This window comes from Varanus komodoensis, unplaced genomic scaffold (assembly GCF_004798865.1).
Source record: "Varanus komodoensis strain SLA01 unplaced genomic scaffold, ASM479886v1 scaffold101, whole genome shotgun sequence".
NCBI lineage: Eukaryota > Metazoa > Chordata > Lepidosauria > Squamata > Varanidae > Varanus > Varanus komodoensis.
The window spans coordinates 932,733-951,345 of NW_025335275.1; the positions used below are offsets into that span (position 1 = coordinate 932,733).

General features: G+C 42.7%; 1 protein-coding gene across 5 annotated transcripts in view; it reads right to left on the minus strand.

The window, feature by feature from the left end:
* Positions 1–18,613, minus strand: part of RIMKLB (ribosomal modification protein rimK like family member B) — a 266,672-nt gene that overhangs the window by 93,428 nt on the left and 154,631 nt on the right. For 3 of the 5 annotated variants that reach the window (XR_006413663.1, XR_006413664.1, XM_044419318.1), the window contains exons 1-3: positions 11,344–11,828; positions 10,195–10,594; positions 3,170–3,374 (exon numbers count right to left, since the gene is read on the minus strand). Coding sequence is in view for 3 of the 5 variants with exons in the window: in XM_044419318.1 (XP_044275253.1) it covers positions 3,170–3,344 (175 nt within the window). In the remaining 2 variants the exon portion in view is untranslated. Of the gene's footprint in view, positions 1–3,169; positions 3,375–10,194; positions 10,737–11,343; positions 11,829–18,613 lie in introns of those variants that run through there. The other 2 variants (XM_044419319.1, XM_044419320.1) reach the window with 2 other exon arrangements.

Sequence of the window (18,613 nt, forward strand, 5' to 3'; positions counted from 1 at the left end):
GCTGGAGAACTGGGCATTTGTCCCTGCTAAATCTCATTCTGTTGCTTCCAACCCAGTGCTCCAACCTATCATGGTCACTTTGAACTTTGTTTGTCTTCCATTGTATTAGCTACCCCACCCATTTCTGTGCCAGCTGCATTCCCTGCAGCTCTTTAGTTTTCCAGTTAGCATTGGAATTTACCTCAGCTATTGTTTCAGACTGAGCTAGTTTTAAATCTGAAATGTAAAACTGTATCCTTAACATGCATATCAATTTTTATTCTGTTATCCTTACAGTGCTCCCTTTCTTTTGGGCTTCTTTTGACTAGCCACAGCTCACATGCATAAACAGAAGTAACATAATACTGATCCTTTCATATTTTGTCTGCATAATTTCCTTTGAATGCATTCATTTTTATCTAGGTTACTAATATAATTCACTAGTCTCTCTCTACACACCACCAAGACACGGGTTTTACATTAGCAGTACCTCCAATTTGCTTTGTGTATTTAGCTCACCCACATTATAAAACACTGACTCCTTCATGAGTACAGGAAACTGGGGGCTTGCTTATAAAGTGTTTTCCAAAGTCTCACATGTGGGTTGTACAGATACTAGCTTCAGGAATATTCTACAGCTCTTCTCAGGAAAGTGGTGCCCATATTCCTCTCCTCTCAAACATTTTTTCCACTGAAAGCAAGCCTTGAGAGGTGGGGAAGCGAGGTAAGTAAGTAATGGCTTGCTGTAAGGTTTCCATGGTTCACCATGGCTCCTTTCCCTATCTGAACTCAGAAACAGTGTTCTGCAGTCATACTTGCAGAGATCTAACCAGGTAAAAAGCCTGGTTACTTTCTTAATGGTGTATTAGATTAAAACTGTGGATTTATGGATTTGGGTTACTTGAATGCCATCTCAAGAGGAGCTGATGTCTTGAAACATGCTCCAAAATATGTTTAAAGACTGGGAACACTTGTCTGAATTTGTTCAATGCACACCCTCAAATCTCCTCTTGATGACCCTGGCCTGAAACACTCAGATACACTCAGAAACACTCAGATACACTGAGATACACTCAGATCCTAAGCGGGGTGAGGAAGTCCCATTCTCAACTTTCTGCTCAAGTGAAACCAGGTGGAGCAGGAATGCAAAGTGGCACTGCTCAAAGGTTTTTTTGTGCTCCTTTCAAAAGCATCACCATGAGCAGTGTGCACTTATCTCCACCCAGCCTTCCTTTCAAAAAGGATGCCCAACAACAAGAAGTGGTGCAGCACAGCACGTATTTTCCCCCCTTAACAGTTCCCTTGGGAAAGGAAACTGTGAGCTGGAGGGTGATTACAGAGGCTTGTCGATTCACCCTACAAATACAGAGCCAGAGAATGCAGATATGCTTCCACCATACCTTGCTGGCTCGGGTACTGCCTTTCATCTTTGACCTTGGACAGCTTTTAAATTATAAAGCATAACTTCAGAGACAATACCTTCTTCCCTGAAGTGAAGGCAAGGCTATGACCTTCCTAGTGACAAAGAAGAGAGAAATAATGAGGTGGCACAAATAAGGACTTGTCCACTGCCAGCAACAGTCCCTGGCTGACTTTTCCCATGGGCCAACAGCTGTTCATAGGAGGAAACTCTATCCATCCCTGCTTACTGGATATAGGGAAAACAAGTGGTGGAGTCCAAGGCAATGAAAGTAAATTCCTCAAAGAACTACTGGGCTGCAGTGGAGTAATATGCATTGTTCTGGGAATTGTTGGCATAAAGATCACTAGACTCTGAACAGACCTTGAATACCAACAGTCCTTTGCACTCTGAGAGTCTTTTTAGCCTTTAAGACGGTGGGCCTAGCTTAAATAGATGGAGTAATAGACGGCCGATACTAGCTGACTTACCAGTTGCTGTTATTGAGGTGGTAGAAAATAACTGAGAAACTTCTCCCGCCCATCAACAGTTTTGCAGAGGGAGGAATATTTCTCCACATGCAGTGAAGAATATGAGTACAAGATCCCTGTCTACAGGTCGAAAACAGTGCTGAAGCTTGAATTGTACAAGCACAGAACCCACATATAAACCTACACAAAGAACATAAAGGATTGCTAGCTGCACACTGACAGAAGAAATTAGTATAACACCAAGAGGAGTGTTTATGAGATGCAATGGAGTATACCCTCAGGAGCCACATGGGCAAAATTACAGCCAATCATGTGCTAATCCCCTTCAGCTTGATTCCTAAGAGGATGCAGCAGGGCTATTTACCAAAACTAGCACATAAATAAAATTCAGAATCAATAAATAGCCACATGTTCCCTTTAAATTTGTATTCCAGTTTAGACCTTATAATGCTTCTTATGACATCACTGATAGCATGATTAGATCCCTTTTCCTTTAGCCACCTCTTGTTGAGTACCAAGAACAGACATGCATGCCCAGAAGCAGCAACCTAAACCAAAGCAGCCGTTTTGAAAACATGACTTCCCAAGCCAGGAACAAATCAGTTACACCACAAGTATTTGATAAATGTGAAAGCCTTTAGATATACAGTAGGGATGGATAACACCAGACACTTCCAGGGCCAATTCCAAACCTCCCTGCAAAACCACTGCAGGCTGTAAACCCACTTTTGATAGTTCAGATGTGCACATATGAGAAGTATTTTTTCAATGGGCTAATTGAAAAAAAATCTAATGTGCGCATTTAAAAGGAGGCAATAACAACATGCGCAGATGAAAGAATTTACATATGACATCCACTTAATTCTGGTATAGCAACTCAGGAAAGAATTTACTATCTTCAGAGACTGAAAGTTTTGTCCATGAAGTAGATTCAAAGCAATAATCCAACTAACACTTTTAACTGAAGTCCAAACTACAGTATTGTTGGCAGTGCAGCATGATACAATTGTGTGATGCAACATGGAGCAAGAGTTTGGTGTCAAAAATGGGTGATGGCATGTCATGTGCCACTACGGATGGATTCACAGTTTGGGACTGCTAGGATGTACCCTTCAGGATGTAGCCTGTAATTTTTCGCCAAGATCTTCTTCCTCACATAATTTTTGCAGCAGGTCAGAAGTTTCTCAAAAAGACCACTGGGTTGTTGTAATGCCAGGCTAAGGGCTTTTAAACAATTATCAAAGTTGAAGATTCCCACATCATCCTAATTGTCACCCCTCCATAACATTTTTATTCTTACCCAGGTTTCCTTGTTCAATGGTTAAGACCACTTCATCCATCACCAAGGCCCGGAAGTCCAGGTCTTCTTCACAACACTTGGCTTTGAGTGCCCTCAAGATTTCTTGCTGAGGGTAGTCTTCCCTGATACGACGATCTGTTAAAAACCAGAGCTTGGGAGCAACGGAGCTACACATCTTTAATCCCACGGACTTTGAAAGGAATGTCTAGAAAATTAAAGAAAGAAACTTAGTTGATGTGTGTGTGTGCATGCACAGAGTCTCAAAATAGAACTAGCATACCTCCTTCACTGAATATTTGTATACATGTGATGTTTCAATTCTCTTATTTTAATCAATTTGAAGTGATTCAAAGTCAGGTTATGTGCTAAGTTCAATGGTTAGACTGAAGATGGGAGAAACTTGTTTTTTACAAGAAAGTAATTCAGCACTAGTTAGCAGACTGAAGCAAGAACATCAATACTTTCAAGAAGGGCAATATACCTTAGATGAGAGAGGAGAAAGAGGAGAGATGGCATTACAGTGTGGGCCAGTTTGCACAATCAAAATAAGCCAGAGAGGCTAATTTAAATTGATTCATGAGTAGGAAATGATGTCCATAATTATTACGTTTGTGTCATGTGAACGTGAGCGGAATAGCTTATTGGAGGAGGAAAAAGCATTCCAGTAACCCATAGGCTATTGTAGGGTTATTTCCTCCTCCAACATGCCACGCTGTGTGAATTTATATGACATGGCAAACCATGCAGATTCTTTTGGTTGTGTGTTCCAGGTCTGTATATGCGCAGGTATGTCACATGCACAGGAGGAGGAGGAAGGGGAGCTTGCTGCCTGAATGTGTGCACATGTCTGAAAATTCCTGCATAACTATCTTGTAACATCAAGGACAAAGAAAGTTATGGTCAAGGCTTCCAGATTCTTTTCGGCTCACACATGCACAAAGCATTCCCTCACCTGATCTGCCACTGTTCCACCAAACTCAATGTGAATGTCAACTATCAGCATTTTCCCTGTAGATGATCCAACAGTAGGCCTCTCTTTCAGTTCATCCATTTACATTGTTAAATATGCCTATTTAACTATATAGAATGACTTCACTTAAACTCTATTTCGGCTTAGTCCCTGCATGCTTTCCTCTGAATCTGCCTGGATTGCTGTTTGTCTGTAACAGCAAAACTGGACTATTCCAGGAATATTTTAAACCACAATCTCAGCTTTAGTCCATCCTCTGAGGCCAAAGCAAGTATCTGAAGGGTCAGAACCCCCACCTGACCTTGCCAGCATAGACAATGGAGAGGACCGAGAAGAGCTGTACACCAAAATACAAACTGTCCATCTCTTCAGTGTAGTACTAAAGAACTGGACTGGTTCTCATGATCAACAATAATCTTCTACAATGTGTGCAGGGAGTAATTTCTATCAATGTCCACGCATCACATGTGGTATCATCCAAATTCAGGTGGCATGGTGTGTTTCAGGGGGAAACAACACTCCAATAAGCCATGCTGCCTAGTTTCAGATGGCACAAACTGCACCCAGGCAGTGACTGGACCCACATGCACTATCATTACATAAGCCATGGTGTCTTGTTTGGATCACGAGAATCAAGTCATTATATCCAATAAACCTGCTACATGAATAGACAAACCAACACAATAGAAACAGGATTAATATAGAGTGAATCATGAAATTTCCTTCTCTTACAAAGATGACTGAAGGAAGATAATACAGATATAATTTACTTTCAAATCCTTAAAGTGCAGCAGAAGTGCAAACTATGCATATTTTTGGCATACCACCAAACCTACTAGAAGAATTTTTTAAAAAAGACAAAAACCAATGGCAGTCTACCTCTCTCAAGCCTAGCTACTAAAGGAGGATAAAATCACTCACAAAGTCTCTTACAGTTTGTTTCTGGCTAGAAACGAGTATCAATGTAGCTGTTCACATGTAAAACTAGCAAATCATGGGCTATTTCATGAATTGTCAGCCATGTATGCAAGCTGCTTTCAGGCTGCAGAACAACTTAAAAACACCACTGTTCATAGATTGTCAGTATTCAAATTCCCATGTTTTGGGTTATTTGTGAATTAAACTGTTACACAGAAGAGGACCAGGACCTCTTCCGAATCACCCCAGAGTGCAGGACATGGACTAACTGGCTCATGTTATAGGAAGTCTGATTCTGGCTGGGTATCAGGAAAAATTACCTGACTGTTAGAGCAGTATGGCAATAGAACCAATTACCTAGGGAGATGGTGGGCTTGCCCACATCAGAGGCATTCAAGCCAGTTGGACAGCCATCTATCAAGGATGCTTTAACCTGGAGTCCTACACTGAGCAGCAGGTTGGACTCAATGGCCTTCCTGGTCCCTTCCAACTGTATTCTTCTATAATTCTCTGATACTATGAAGCTACTTTCAAATGCAGGTAAGACCTGTATCTTATTGTATATGTGTACAATAAGAGTGCCTAAGAGTGCAATCCTATGCATGACCACTCAAAATTAAGTTCTATTGAGCGGAATGAAACTTACAGGTAAACAAGTATAGAATAGTAGCCCTAAAAGTTAATACACATATAGACTTAATCTAATGCGAATCACATTGCTAAGGCAATCTACTCAAGAACACACAAAAATTACTATTGTACAGTAATCCAGTTGTCTAAACAGCAATTCCCTCTCCACTTTTCAGCACATCTTAAAGGTAAAGCAGAAATTCAAATTTACATTAGCTGTTGATAGTTCTGAATTTAAAAGTTCTAGTTACTCTGGATTAAGAAGATGAGGGTGTGTATAGGTGTGCATATTTTTATTCAGTGTATAGAGTTGAAATATGTGCAGAAAAAGTCGAATGTAATTAAAATATAAAAGTCATTCCTTACTGCAAACACACACTTCAAGAGAGCAACGATGGGCACAATCCTATGCATGTTTAGAAAGAAAAGTCTTACAATTCCCAGCATTCTCCAGCCTGGCTTCTTCCAATGTGCACCCTAAGTTTCTAGAGTAAGAGAGCCAGCATGGTACAGTGGTTAAGAATATGAGACTGAGACTCAAAATTTGGTTCTTGATCCCCACTCAGCCATGGAGCTCACTGGGTGACTTTGGGTCAGTCACATACTCTCAGCCCAACCTACCTCACAGGGTTGTTGAGAGAATAACATTGAGAATTATGGAAACTGATCTGAGTCCTTTGAAAGGAAAAAAAAATCAGACTATGAATTTAATGCAATGCAATGCAATGCAAATGCATAAATAAATAAATAAATAAATAGGTTTCAAGTCCGATCCTAGAGGTTGCACCCTGGTTGATGGGAGGTCTCTGCACTTTGAGGCTTCTTACCAGCCAAAGCTTTCCAGAGCTGATGTCAGCTGGTGAGATGAGTAGTGGAGGCAATTTCACTTCCACATCCTCCATCAAGGCAACTGGAGAGGCCTCAGGGCATCTCCAGTTTCCTCTCTTCCACTCTCTTCATCCACTGGAACAGTCCCTTTCCCCCCTCCTCCAAGATTGGTTTTCTGACCTCTGAGGGCAGCCAGCATAGTTTCTGCATCAACTGCAAGTGGGCTAGTAAGGCAGCTCAGATCTCTGACTCCTCCTTCCATGGTCAGATTGCTGTTTTCAACCTCAGAAAGGGAATTCTGAGCTATCCTATGGTTGCACCTAAATGCCTGAACAGCAGGTCTTATTGCTACCACAGGCCAAGGGAACCCTTCTGGGATTTTATTGTATTGTTCTATGAAGGTTTCTTGCATCCAGTCCATGTAAGAACAAACTGGCCATTTTAAGAGAAGCTAGAAGCCTGGCTTTTGTTTGTTTGTTAGGTTTTTTGGTAATTTCAAACCTATGTAAACTGTCTGCTTTAATGAAACACAGTAAAGTACAGTGATCAGGCCTCTGTGGCTCATTATTTTCCTGTTTGTTTGTTTTTTTTAACAAGAGCAGGAACTATTTCTTCAATCACCTAAACTGATTTGTTTGTTGTGTGGGGTTTTTCAGGAAGCAACATAAATGAACAGATTTCACATTGAACTCTCTTGCTTTAATTTATCAGTCGTTTAGTGATTTAACTGCCCGAGCATGTAACAGCAAGCTGTATTTTTTTATCTGAAACACAAAATACCACTGTATTTGCAGACAACTTAAAAGCCCTTCTACCACCTGGTATGAGATCTACAGCATGTGATTTGTAGTTGTAGTTCCTTCACTGTGTTTTAAAAAAAATCTGCAAAGAGAGTAACATTAGAAGAAATTCCTCCATTATTTCTTTGCCTAATACTTAGGATAGCTCTCAGTCTAGAATTCACAACTGTCCACCTAACCATTATACTGAGGGGAAAAAATTTTAAAGGAAATGTCCATTATATATTGATTCATTTCCTTTATACTGTGAGGAAAGGGGGAACAAAGAAATGGGCTGAGTTATCTGTTAGGAAACCATCATTCAGAGTAAAAAAGGGAAGAGACATTTTAATCTAACCATCTAACATTACACTACTCCGCAACTTAATGTGGTTGCTGTACCACTGCATTTTATAAGGTAAGAAAAAGTATTTTATCACCAAATGGCAGCCTGAATTACTTGATACTGTTAACTGTAGGCCACTAGCAAAAGAGTAATCATTTTAACAACCAGGGTGGGAATAATTCAAAGGATCTCTGTGTATAGACACTCAGTGTACTCACAATGGGGTCTCTGTGGGTGGAAACCCAACCAAATGTCAGGATCTGTACTCTCAAGGGCAGGGTTTTTTTTTTTTTTTAAATTTCGCCCACTGGAATGAATAAGGAACATACAAGGCTGCCTTATACCAGTTCATCCTCCCCTATAAGGTTAATTCTGACTGGCAGCAGTTTTCCACAGTCCCCAGACAGCATTCCTATTACCTGCTACCTTATCTATATTATGACTGGAGATGCTGGAGAATGAATTTGGCAACAATCTGTATGAAAAACATGTGTTCTTTCACAGAATTATAGTCCTTCTACATGTAAAGAAAGGTGCTCATGGAGTAACCTGCCCTGGTTGACCCCTTAGTATTTACTTGACTGGAACCCAAACTGCAATTTAACACAAAGCATTTATTCCATAAAATTCAATATGAGAATTGAGCAAATCCTTATACACATAGCCCCACCCTTTAAATCTGCATCTTGCAACTCCCTGATCAAGGATTGTGTTTCTAGGTATGAAGCCAGAGCATAACACAACCCTGTAGGCATAGCTTTAATAAAAAACAAAAACTGCTAATTTTGCAAGAAAAATTGCCTATACTAGGATGCTTGCTTTCTTCTAGTGAGAGGTATTCTTCAAGACAGAGGATTCAGGAGTTTTAAAATCAAACAGCTTCCAAGCATTTCATTTAGAATCCCATGAGAAACAGCCTTATCCAAAAACTATCAGCCATGGAAAAAGGTAAATTAGTCAGGTGCAATCATTCATATAAGATTTAGAATAGAAGTCATTGTCTGATTCAGACAACCACCATACAGATCAGGGAGAGAAGAGGAAACAAAAAGGTCAGTATTGGAATCATGACTTTCAAATGTACTCTATTTTAGACAAAATGGCTCAGTTATGAACATAAAAGTAATTTAGCTAAAAGGTAACTTCAAATTGGTATAGAACTAGAATGGACTTGAATAAGAATTTACAAACAATGAGTTGGTTCAGATGTAATAGAAAAACATGGCTTTGCATTATATGTATCAGCCTAGCTGAATGCTCAGGCTACATTCCCATTCCCTTCGCAGCGATTGCTTGCCTGCATTCCTAGTTTGACGCAAAGCATGGTTTACCTTTTCATTCCAACCAGCAAACAATGGTTTGTTTGCCCTGCAAATCAGGAGAATAATCAAGAAATCATGTGCCTAAGGGTCCAGCCTAGCTTGTCCACATAATGTCAAACACTACGTATCAACCACCCCAGTAAGATTAATGCAATATCCGCAACTCAAATGTTCCTACAGTCTATAAATCACGCTTTGGTTGAACATTTGTTCCCTTGCTCTATGTAAGCTGTTTTTATTCTAACATGAAATTAATTTTAAAATGAGCATTAATGCAGTGAAGGTAGCCAAAATCAAAAGTGATCAGACTTCAGGCTTGTGGATTCTATTTTGGCTTTTTATTAGAACTCCAAGATCCACCAACCTGTTTAAGACATACATTTTGAATTACAGAATTCTAGACCCCATAATTTATTTTGTGAACTAAAATTCAACAGAGCTTTGAGTTCTTCAACACCAAACTCCACTACTAGTTATTCCAAGCTTTGCGTTTCAGCAGTATAATTTTGGGGAGGGGATGCATCTAGATATTTTGTTGTAGTTTGTGGTAGACAGTTGGAAGTTGCACATCAGCAAATCCAGATCTATTTTCTGCTCATCCTTGTCTAAACCAACATCTGTTCATCCTCTCTCTACACCCCATTATAGAAATAACCACTGCAGCCAGGTGATCACCCTTCTTTGAAAATATCACTACTGTCAACACACCCCCTCCATTTCCCCTAGATATGCAAAGGATGCCACAGTCTGGAAAGAAAGGAGTATTTCAGCTGCTGTGTTTGGCCAACCTTTAATCATCATATAACTTCTTTCCTGTTGTGTTTTCTTATTCATATACAAAAATGCAACTGTTTTTAGAGCTGCTTGTGCAACCCTTTAAAAACATTAGCACAATTCCTCTAAGTCAAGTAAAGCATCTCTTTCCTTATTTCCTTATGTGACTATTAAAAAAAAATCCCCTGCACCCAGTAAGTCTACATTCTTTCTACTGAAATACCTAACTTACAGGTGGTAGTTATTTGAGCATCTACAATACGTACCAAATACATACAACACATCGCAAATGAAGCATGCATGGGATAAAAACCTGCTTATCAATGCCTTTTGCACACACAGTCATCCTACTTGCTTTTCCACACAATCAATAGGCATGCCCAGACTTTGGGTGGAGGGGAGGTGGAACAAAAGAGAATGAAGTGAACAATTAAGGGAATAACCATAGTACAACTTACCAGATGTGGAGAGTAGAAAAAGCAGCAAACCCAGTGTCTGTTACTTGAATATCTCTCCGTGTAAACTGGTATTTTGGGAACCTTCTCTCCCCCCCCCACCCTTTACCACCCCCTTTGAAGTAATCAAGTCCTCTCAGTGCCTTTGGCTCTTCAAGAGTTGTTTGGTCACAGAGCCTTCAAAAGAATTAAGTTTTCATGTGAATTGTATTCTTCTGCTCAGAAGTCTCAAGTAATTTGGTGAGGGGGTCTAATATTCTTGCTCCCTCCAAGAAAGAGGACAGAAAAAAAAGGGGGGGAAAGAATCTTAAGTTCTAAGCATTCAAACTATTAAGAAAAACTTCTTGGGTGTTTCTTCTGCCTCAGAACTGGACCTTAAGGCTGAAGTTGGCATCACCAATATCTAGGAAAAGACAGATAAGAATCCAGGTGAGTTTACTATATTCATGGCCCAACTGAGAAAATGCACACAGTAAGACATAGTAGAAACCAATCTAAGGCTGCAATTCTATGCCCACTTACCTGGGACTAAGCCCCACTAAAGTGGGAGTTACTTCTGAGTAGACATGTATGGGACTGCTCTGTATTTAAATTTCTGCGGGTGTAAGAGGCCTTCAAATGGGAAAAGCAATTGTCCTAAATACAATCCTACACTTCTTACACCATGGCTAATTAAACAAAATAAGTGCTTCAGTTTTTGTAAAAATATACATTCTATACTGCAATTTTAATGGAACTAGTATCACAAACTGAATCAGAGGGCAAAAAGAGAAATCAAATTAACAACACGCAAGCCTTAGCCAAGAAAAAGCATTGTTTCAAACATGCAGATTGCTTACGTTGCGGATTTAATTACAATAAAATTATGTTAAGACAATACCCTGCAAAGCTGTATTTTTCTATGTAACTGATAATTTAAAAATACCAAAAAGGCACATAACGTCCATTATCAAACGCGTTTACTGAACACACACGCAAAATTACTTAGAAATACTTCTCCCCCGGGAAGCACGTCACCACAACCGCTTGTGCATCTCTACTCGGACAAAGAATTCTAAAATAAAATATGCACGTGCATTCCGCGTCTTGAACACAGATGAGGAACAGACAAGACGATTTCAAGTCAGCATGACTGTTAAACGACTCACTAACCTGGGTGATCTTTCCGTCTGCTTCTCCTGAGCAGGACTTCAGATTTAGAAAGATGTGGAGGAGAATCCAACCCTCCCTCTCGATTAGAGAAGCGTGTTAATCAGAGATGCAGAAATATAACCGGGAGGGAGGGAGGCAGAAGTTACAACGAGGACCTCTTTGAAAGGTCTTCAGATTGTTCTTCGATTCCCAGATTTGGGACTATTTAACACACACACACACACACCCGTATCCTGTCCAGTTATTTCCCTGTGATCATTACAGAGAATTTGAAAGCCTCAGGGTAAGGCTTATACAGACACACACACAACCAGGCGATATCCGCCCCGCCCTCCTCGCGCGCTTCGACTCCGCCACAAGACCACGAGCAAAAGCCTGATGGGGGGAGGAGGGAAAGGCGATTTGCCCTTCTAGGAGGTACGAGTAAGTCAACGGGACGGCTAATGCATGCCTCCCTCCGACTGAGGAGAGTGAGGCAATGTCGAGGCTGTTCCTGAGACGGAGAGCCAGCCTCCGTCCCCCTCAGCACGCGTAGCACTAACAACACAGAAACTGCCACAGCCGATCTTGCCTGTCTCCCCGAATGGCCTGATAGGACAGACGAAAGGGAGGTAATAATCGGAAGACGCGGACGCCGCGCACACAGCGAAGGGAGGGGTGCGACTGGCTCGGCAGATGCCCCGCCGGCCCTATTTTGCGCGCACTCGTTGTCTAGCAACCCCCTCCGCTTCTTCCAACCAATCCAGCTCAAGAAGAAAGGCGCGCAGATCGTTCCCCTTCTCCCTCCGCGTGTGCACGCAGAGGCGGCTCCAATCGTTAAAGGGGGAGGGGGTGCGCGTATGTGAGGGGGAAAGCGAGGCGAGCTAACCAACCAGGCCTTCAACCTTCATTTTCTCTCTGCCTCGTCTTTTTGCTCACCCTGCTGGTCTTACCTCGACGCCAGATTCAGCTCCCTCTTCCCCGCAAGAATTACTGGCCACTCCCCTCCACTCAATTGGCTGCCCGCACGACACGTTTTGAAATCCCCCTATATGAATATTAGCACACTTTCTTAAATAAAAGTCTACACCCATTGGTGTGAACGTCCTTTTCACGTCAGAAAAGAAATGCTCGTCTTTTGTCTGGTCAGCAGCACAAGAGGGCTACTTATCCTGACTTCTGTGCGGAGATAGATGGGGCAAGGATTAGGGTTAGGGTTTTAGGAAGCCCGTTCTCGCAGCTTGTAAATTTCTTACCAGCCAGTCAAGCAGAGTTGTATACCGTTCCCCCAGATACTTCCAGACAAGATTTTTGCACCATCGCTCTGCTTCGTGCCATAAGGAATACTTTCAAATAAGGATTTTTATCTCACTGTTGCCATTCACAGAACTGGGGTGCGTCAGTCCAAACTTGTCTTCCGCTCGTAACCTCCTTGTATTTTGTAACATTGCGTCTAACTTTTCTTGGAAATAAGCAGCTAAAGAGGAAAAGCCTCACATAACTGCACAGTGCCTTCTAATCGGTAACACTAGGAGTTATTTACCCAGAAGCACCCCACCCCGAAGATAAAATCCCAGATGCTAAAATCAGCAATAAAAAACTAGGTTGCTTCATTCAATAAAAACAAAAATTAACGTTAAGGAATTGGCTGGTGGGATAGCCATCAAGTACAAATGTGTCATTGAATACTGATTCTTCTTGATCTCTAAGTAGCTTTTGTTACTGTGGACCATGGTGTTCTCCTGGATTGGCTCTGCAATGTGTGTATCACAGGAATGGGGACATTGGGATGTGATGTCGCTCCTACCTGTAGGGTTGGTATCAAGACAGCATGAAGAGGTGGGGTTCTGCTTGATCTATGGCACTTCTGTTGCTGGTGTCCAGTTCATCTCCATGCTTTTAAACATCAATATGAAACTGCAGAGTGAAGTCATGAGAGCATTTGCAACAAAATGTCATCAGTGATTAAAAATGCCCCTTACTGATTAACCAACTGTAAAGCTTTAGTTGGATTGATCTATCTCATCAAACTACCTTGTATTTATTTTGAAATGGGGCTGGGGGAATTAAAGCCTTCAATCCACAATAAATCTTCCCTCATCCATGACTTGATTGTGGATGAGGGGGCCGACCTGGCTTGCATAACAGAGAACTGGGCAGGAGAGGGGGGGGATGTCGCCCTCTCTCAAATGTGCCCGCCCGGGTATCTGGTTCAGCACCGTCCACGCCTTGAGGGGATGGGAGTGGGGGGTGGCTTTGGTTTACCGAGCCTCCATCTCCCTCACAGGACTTCCAGTCCCTTCGAGACCAGGGCTGGAGTGCCTCTACTTGGTGTTGGGCAATCGAGACAGATTGGGGATTCTGTACTGTGCACCCTTCTGCCCAACAGTCTCCCTGCCTGAGTTGACGGAGATCGTCTTGGACCTGGTGTTGAGGACCCCCAGGATGTTGGTCCTGGGGGACTTCAATCTCCATGCCGAGACTGGTCTGACTGGGGCGGCTCAGGACTTCATGGCCTCCATGATGGCCATGGGGCTGTCTCAACATGTCACAGGCCCAACCCATGGATGTGGACACACTCTGGACCTGGTTTTCTCAACGGGGCAGGAAGAGGGTGGTCTGAGGGTGAGGAATTTATGTCTGACACCCCTGTCATGGTCAGATCACTTCCTCGTGAGGTTTGTGCTCAAGAGTGGCCTCTCCCTCTGTAAGGGTGTGGACCCGATTATGTGGGTCCACCCCCGGAGCCGGATGGATCCGGACGGATTCCTGAAGGCCCTGGGGGAGTTTCCGGCTGACAAGACTGGTGCTCCTGTTGAGGCTCTGGTCAAACTATGGAATGGGGAGATGACTAGGGCTGTTGACACGATCGCTCCTAAGCGTCCTCTCCCGCCAGGCAGAGCCCACTCTTCCCCTTGGTATACATCTGAATTGAGGGCGATGAAGCAGGCTGGGAGACAGCTAGAGCGTAGGTGGAGGAGATCACGGGATTAATCTGACCGAACACACTTAAGAGCCCATTATCGGGCCTATGCTGTGGCGGTGAGGGCAGCGAATAAGAAATTCTTCTCAGTTTCCATTGCCTCCTCAAAATGCCATCCAGCGGAGCTTTTTGGGGTGGTACAAGGGCTGGTCCACCCTGGCCCTAAGAAAGATCTGGTTCCACCCTCGAAGGCCAGCTGTGACGACTTTGCCAAGCATTTCAGGGAGAAAATCGCTCAGTTTTGTCACGAGCTAGACTCTACTAGTGACTCAGAGACTTCTGGGGAGATACCAATGTCGCCGTCTGGTTCAAAATTAATGGATGAATTTCAGTTATTGCGGCCTGATGATGTGGACAAGGTGCTTGGACGAGTACGTCCCACCACTTGCCTATTGGACCCTTGCCTATCTTGGTTAATAAATAACGCCAGGCACGGGACTGGGATCTGGATCTTGGAAGTGGTTAACGCTTCTCTGAGGGAGGGTCGGGTACCTGCCCCTTTAAAGGAGGCGGTAGTCCGACAGGTCCTGAAGAAGGCGTCACCGGATCCAGAGATGGCTGCCAATTATAGACCAGTGGCCAACATTCCGTTTCTGGGCAAGGTGTTGGAGCGGGTGGTGGCGGGACAACTCCAAGCACTCTTGGATGAAACTGATTATCTGGACCCATTTCAGTACGGCTTCAGACCCGGGTATGGTACTGAATCTGCCTTGGTCGCCCTGTATGATGACCTGTGCAGGGAGAGGGATGGGGGAGTGCATCCCTGTTGGTTCTTCTGGACCTCTCAGTGGCTTTCGATACCATCGACCATGGTATCCTTCTGGATAGGCTAGCAGAATTGGGGGTCAGAGGCACTGCTTTGCAGTGGTTCCGCTCCTATCTCAATGGCCTATTCCAGAAGGTGGTGCTGGGGGACTATGGCTCTGCACCATGGCAGCTATGCCATGGAGTACCACAGGGATCCATTTTGTCCCCTTTGCTGTTTAACATCTACATGAAACCGCTGGGAGAGGTCATCAGGAGGTGTGGACTGCGGAATCATCAGTACACTGATGATACGCAGCTCTACCTCTCGTTCTCCACCAATCCAGGTGAGGCAGTGGCTGTGCTGAACCGGTGCCTCGCCGAGGTAATGGGCTGGATGAGGGCCAATAAACTGAAGCTCAATCCAGAGAAGACGGAGGTCCTGTTGGTTCGCGGATCGGGCTTCGGGGAGGATGAATTGAACCTAGTCCTGAATGGGGTTGCACTCCCTCTTAGGGACAAGGTCCGCAGTTTGGGAGTGCTCCTTGACCCAGAGCTTTCACTGGAAGCTCAGGTGACAGTGGTGGCGAGGAGCGCTTTCTTTCAGCTTCAGCTGATCCATCAGCTGCGCCCCTACCTGGAGAACGACTGCCTGACAACAGTGACACACCCATTGGTGACTTCCCGACTTGACTTCTGTAACGCGCTCTACTTGGGGCTGCCCTTGAAGACGGTCCGGATACTTCAATTGGTTCAAAACAGAGCTGCCAGGCTGCTGATGGGGACTGGGCGTTATGTTCAATGACTCCAGTCCTCCATCAGCTTCACTGGCTTCCCATTGAAGTCCGGGCCCAATTCAAGGTGTTGGTGATGACCTATAAAGCCCTTAACGGCTTGGGTCCTGATTACCTGAAGGAGCGCTTACGTCCATATATGCCCGCCTGCCCCCTGAGATCTGCGGGAGAGGCCCTCCTCCGGGAACCCTCCGTGAAGGAAATTAGGAGGGTAAGTACTCGGAGGAGGGCTTTCTCTGCGGTGGTGCCCAATCTATGGAATGCACTCCCCAGAGAGGTCCGCCTGGCGCCGTCATTATTTGTTTTTCGGCGCCAGGTGAAGACCTTTTCATTCAAATGTTATTTTAATTGTTATTATTTATTCATTTTATTCTTTGGCCAGGGCGACTTAATTTATATTGTTAATTTATTTTGTTTTATTGAATTCTATTTATTTATGGTTGTGAGTCGCCCCGAGGCTTCAGCGAATGGGGCGGCATAGAAGCCCCCTAAATAAATAAATAAATAAATAAATAACCCATTAAAACACACTTTTCCTCAAAGTCTTATACTTGGGAGAGCACTGATCTACCCCACATAGTATTACACTTGTTGGGATGTAGTCATGTTGCAGTTATACTTCTTTTTGATTGTTTAATGAAAAATCAGATATGAGAAGACTGCTCTACTTTCAAAGAATTTTGTTACACTGTAGTTTTAAAAATTTACATTTTATACTGTATTTTATGTTTTTGCTCTTTTGAATTGTGAACTAGCCAGAAAGCTTTGGCCAATAATTCATATAAAATGTAATAAATAAAAATGTGAGTGACATATTGCTTTATTGCTTTCAGTCATCAGTGTAAGGTGAAGTCGTGAAGGTTCTGAGCTAGGGTCTTGCCACAGTAATGAATGAGGGCCAATAAACAGAAATTGAATCCTGACAAGATGGAGGCTCTGTGAGTAGCCGTTTTCATGTCTGAAAATCAGGGGTGCAAACTTGTGCTAGATGGGATTGCATTCATCATCAAAGAGCAATTTTGCAGCTTGGGAAATGCACCTTGATTTGGCTTTGTTGCTGTATTTATTTTATGCTAGCCTATATAATTCCATTGTATTTAATAATATACTGTATTAGGTATCAAGTACCAATAAATACATACAAATTAGAAACATAGAAAAGTCATGTCACATCTGAGCAAGCGTCTATCTAGTCCAGGATTCTGTACACACAATGGCAAACAGCTGCTCAGAGGATCCCTCGAGGATGGGTGCAAGACCTTTGCCTGCCCAAAGTCCTCCTCATGGTGTATGCTGGCATACAACCTCAGTTGCAGGAGGTAACGCTTAATCAGTAATGCTAGTAGTAATAGATAGTCTCTACTTCCTTGAACCCATCCATGCTGCTTTTAAAGCCTTCTAGATTTCTGACCAACATCACTTCCCATGGCAGGCATTCCATTATTGAACTATACATTATGTGAAGAAATATTTTCTCTTGTCTGTCATTCAGCCTTCCCTCAATCAGCTTCATAGGATGACCCTGTTTTTGAGTGTTCTGGGAGAGAAAGAGAAATGTCTCCCTCTCAATTTTTCCCAAACCTGGTATAATTTTAAACACTTATATCCTTATTCAGGTGAGGCAACCAGAACTGAACACAATACTTAAAGTGCAGTGGCACCAATGATGACAAGGGGAGTAAGGTCTTGGCAGTTCTATTTCCTATCGTGTTCTTAATTACGCCTAGCATGAAGTTTGCTTTTTTACAGTAGCTGTGCACTGGGCTGACATTTATATCAAACTTATACTATCACCCCATGATCCCTTTCTTGTTCTGTTGCTGCTAGTTCCAATACCATCAGGATGTACTTTCTTACTTACTAGATTTTTATCCCACCCCATTAGCCATAAAGCTGCTTTGTAATGTGGGGGAGGGTGTTCCAACATGCATTACTTTACACTTACTTATACTGAAGTGCATTATCATTTTGATGTCCATTTGCCCAGCTTGGTGAGATCTATTTGGAATTCCTACTATTCCTTATGGTTTTGACCATTTGGTGTCATCAGCAAACTTGGCCGCTTCACTACATCTCCTAAATCCAGATAATTTATGAACAGCTTGAAAAGAATTGGTTCCAATACAGAACACTGCAGGAATCTACTGGTGACATCTCTGCATTGGGAGAAATTACCATCATCTGTCTTCTGTCCTTTAATCAATTAGTGATCAATAAGAGGACTTTTGTTCATGTTTACTTTGCTCAAGAGCTTTTGGTGAGAGACTTTGTCAAAAGCCTTTTGGAAGTCCAAGTAAACAATGTCTACTGGATCTTCCCTACCTACATGCTTATTAACACTCTCCAGAAACACCAGTATGTTAATGGGAAAAGACTTCCCCTTGTGGAAGCCATGCTGACTTTGCTTCATCAGGGATTGTCCCTCTATGCATTTACTGATTCTATCTTTAATTACACTTTCAAGTAATTTACCCAGAACAGATGTTAAACTAAATGGCCGGTAATTTTCTGGGTCCCCCCCTTGATCCCTTTAGATGTTACACTGACCATCTTCCAATTCTATGTTTTTAGGGACATACTAAATATCAAATCATATTCTTCATTACTTAAATAAATTAATCAGCAATTTCATGTTTTTAGTTTTAGGATTGATACTGTCTTGGACCAGGTGATCTGCTAACATTCAGATAATCAATAAAGTTGATAATTTCATCCTTGGTCACTACTATCTCCCTTAATTTCTCAGACATGATTTCGCAATACGTAAACT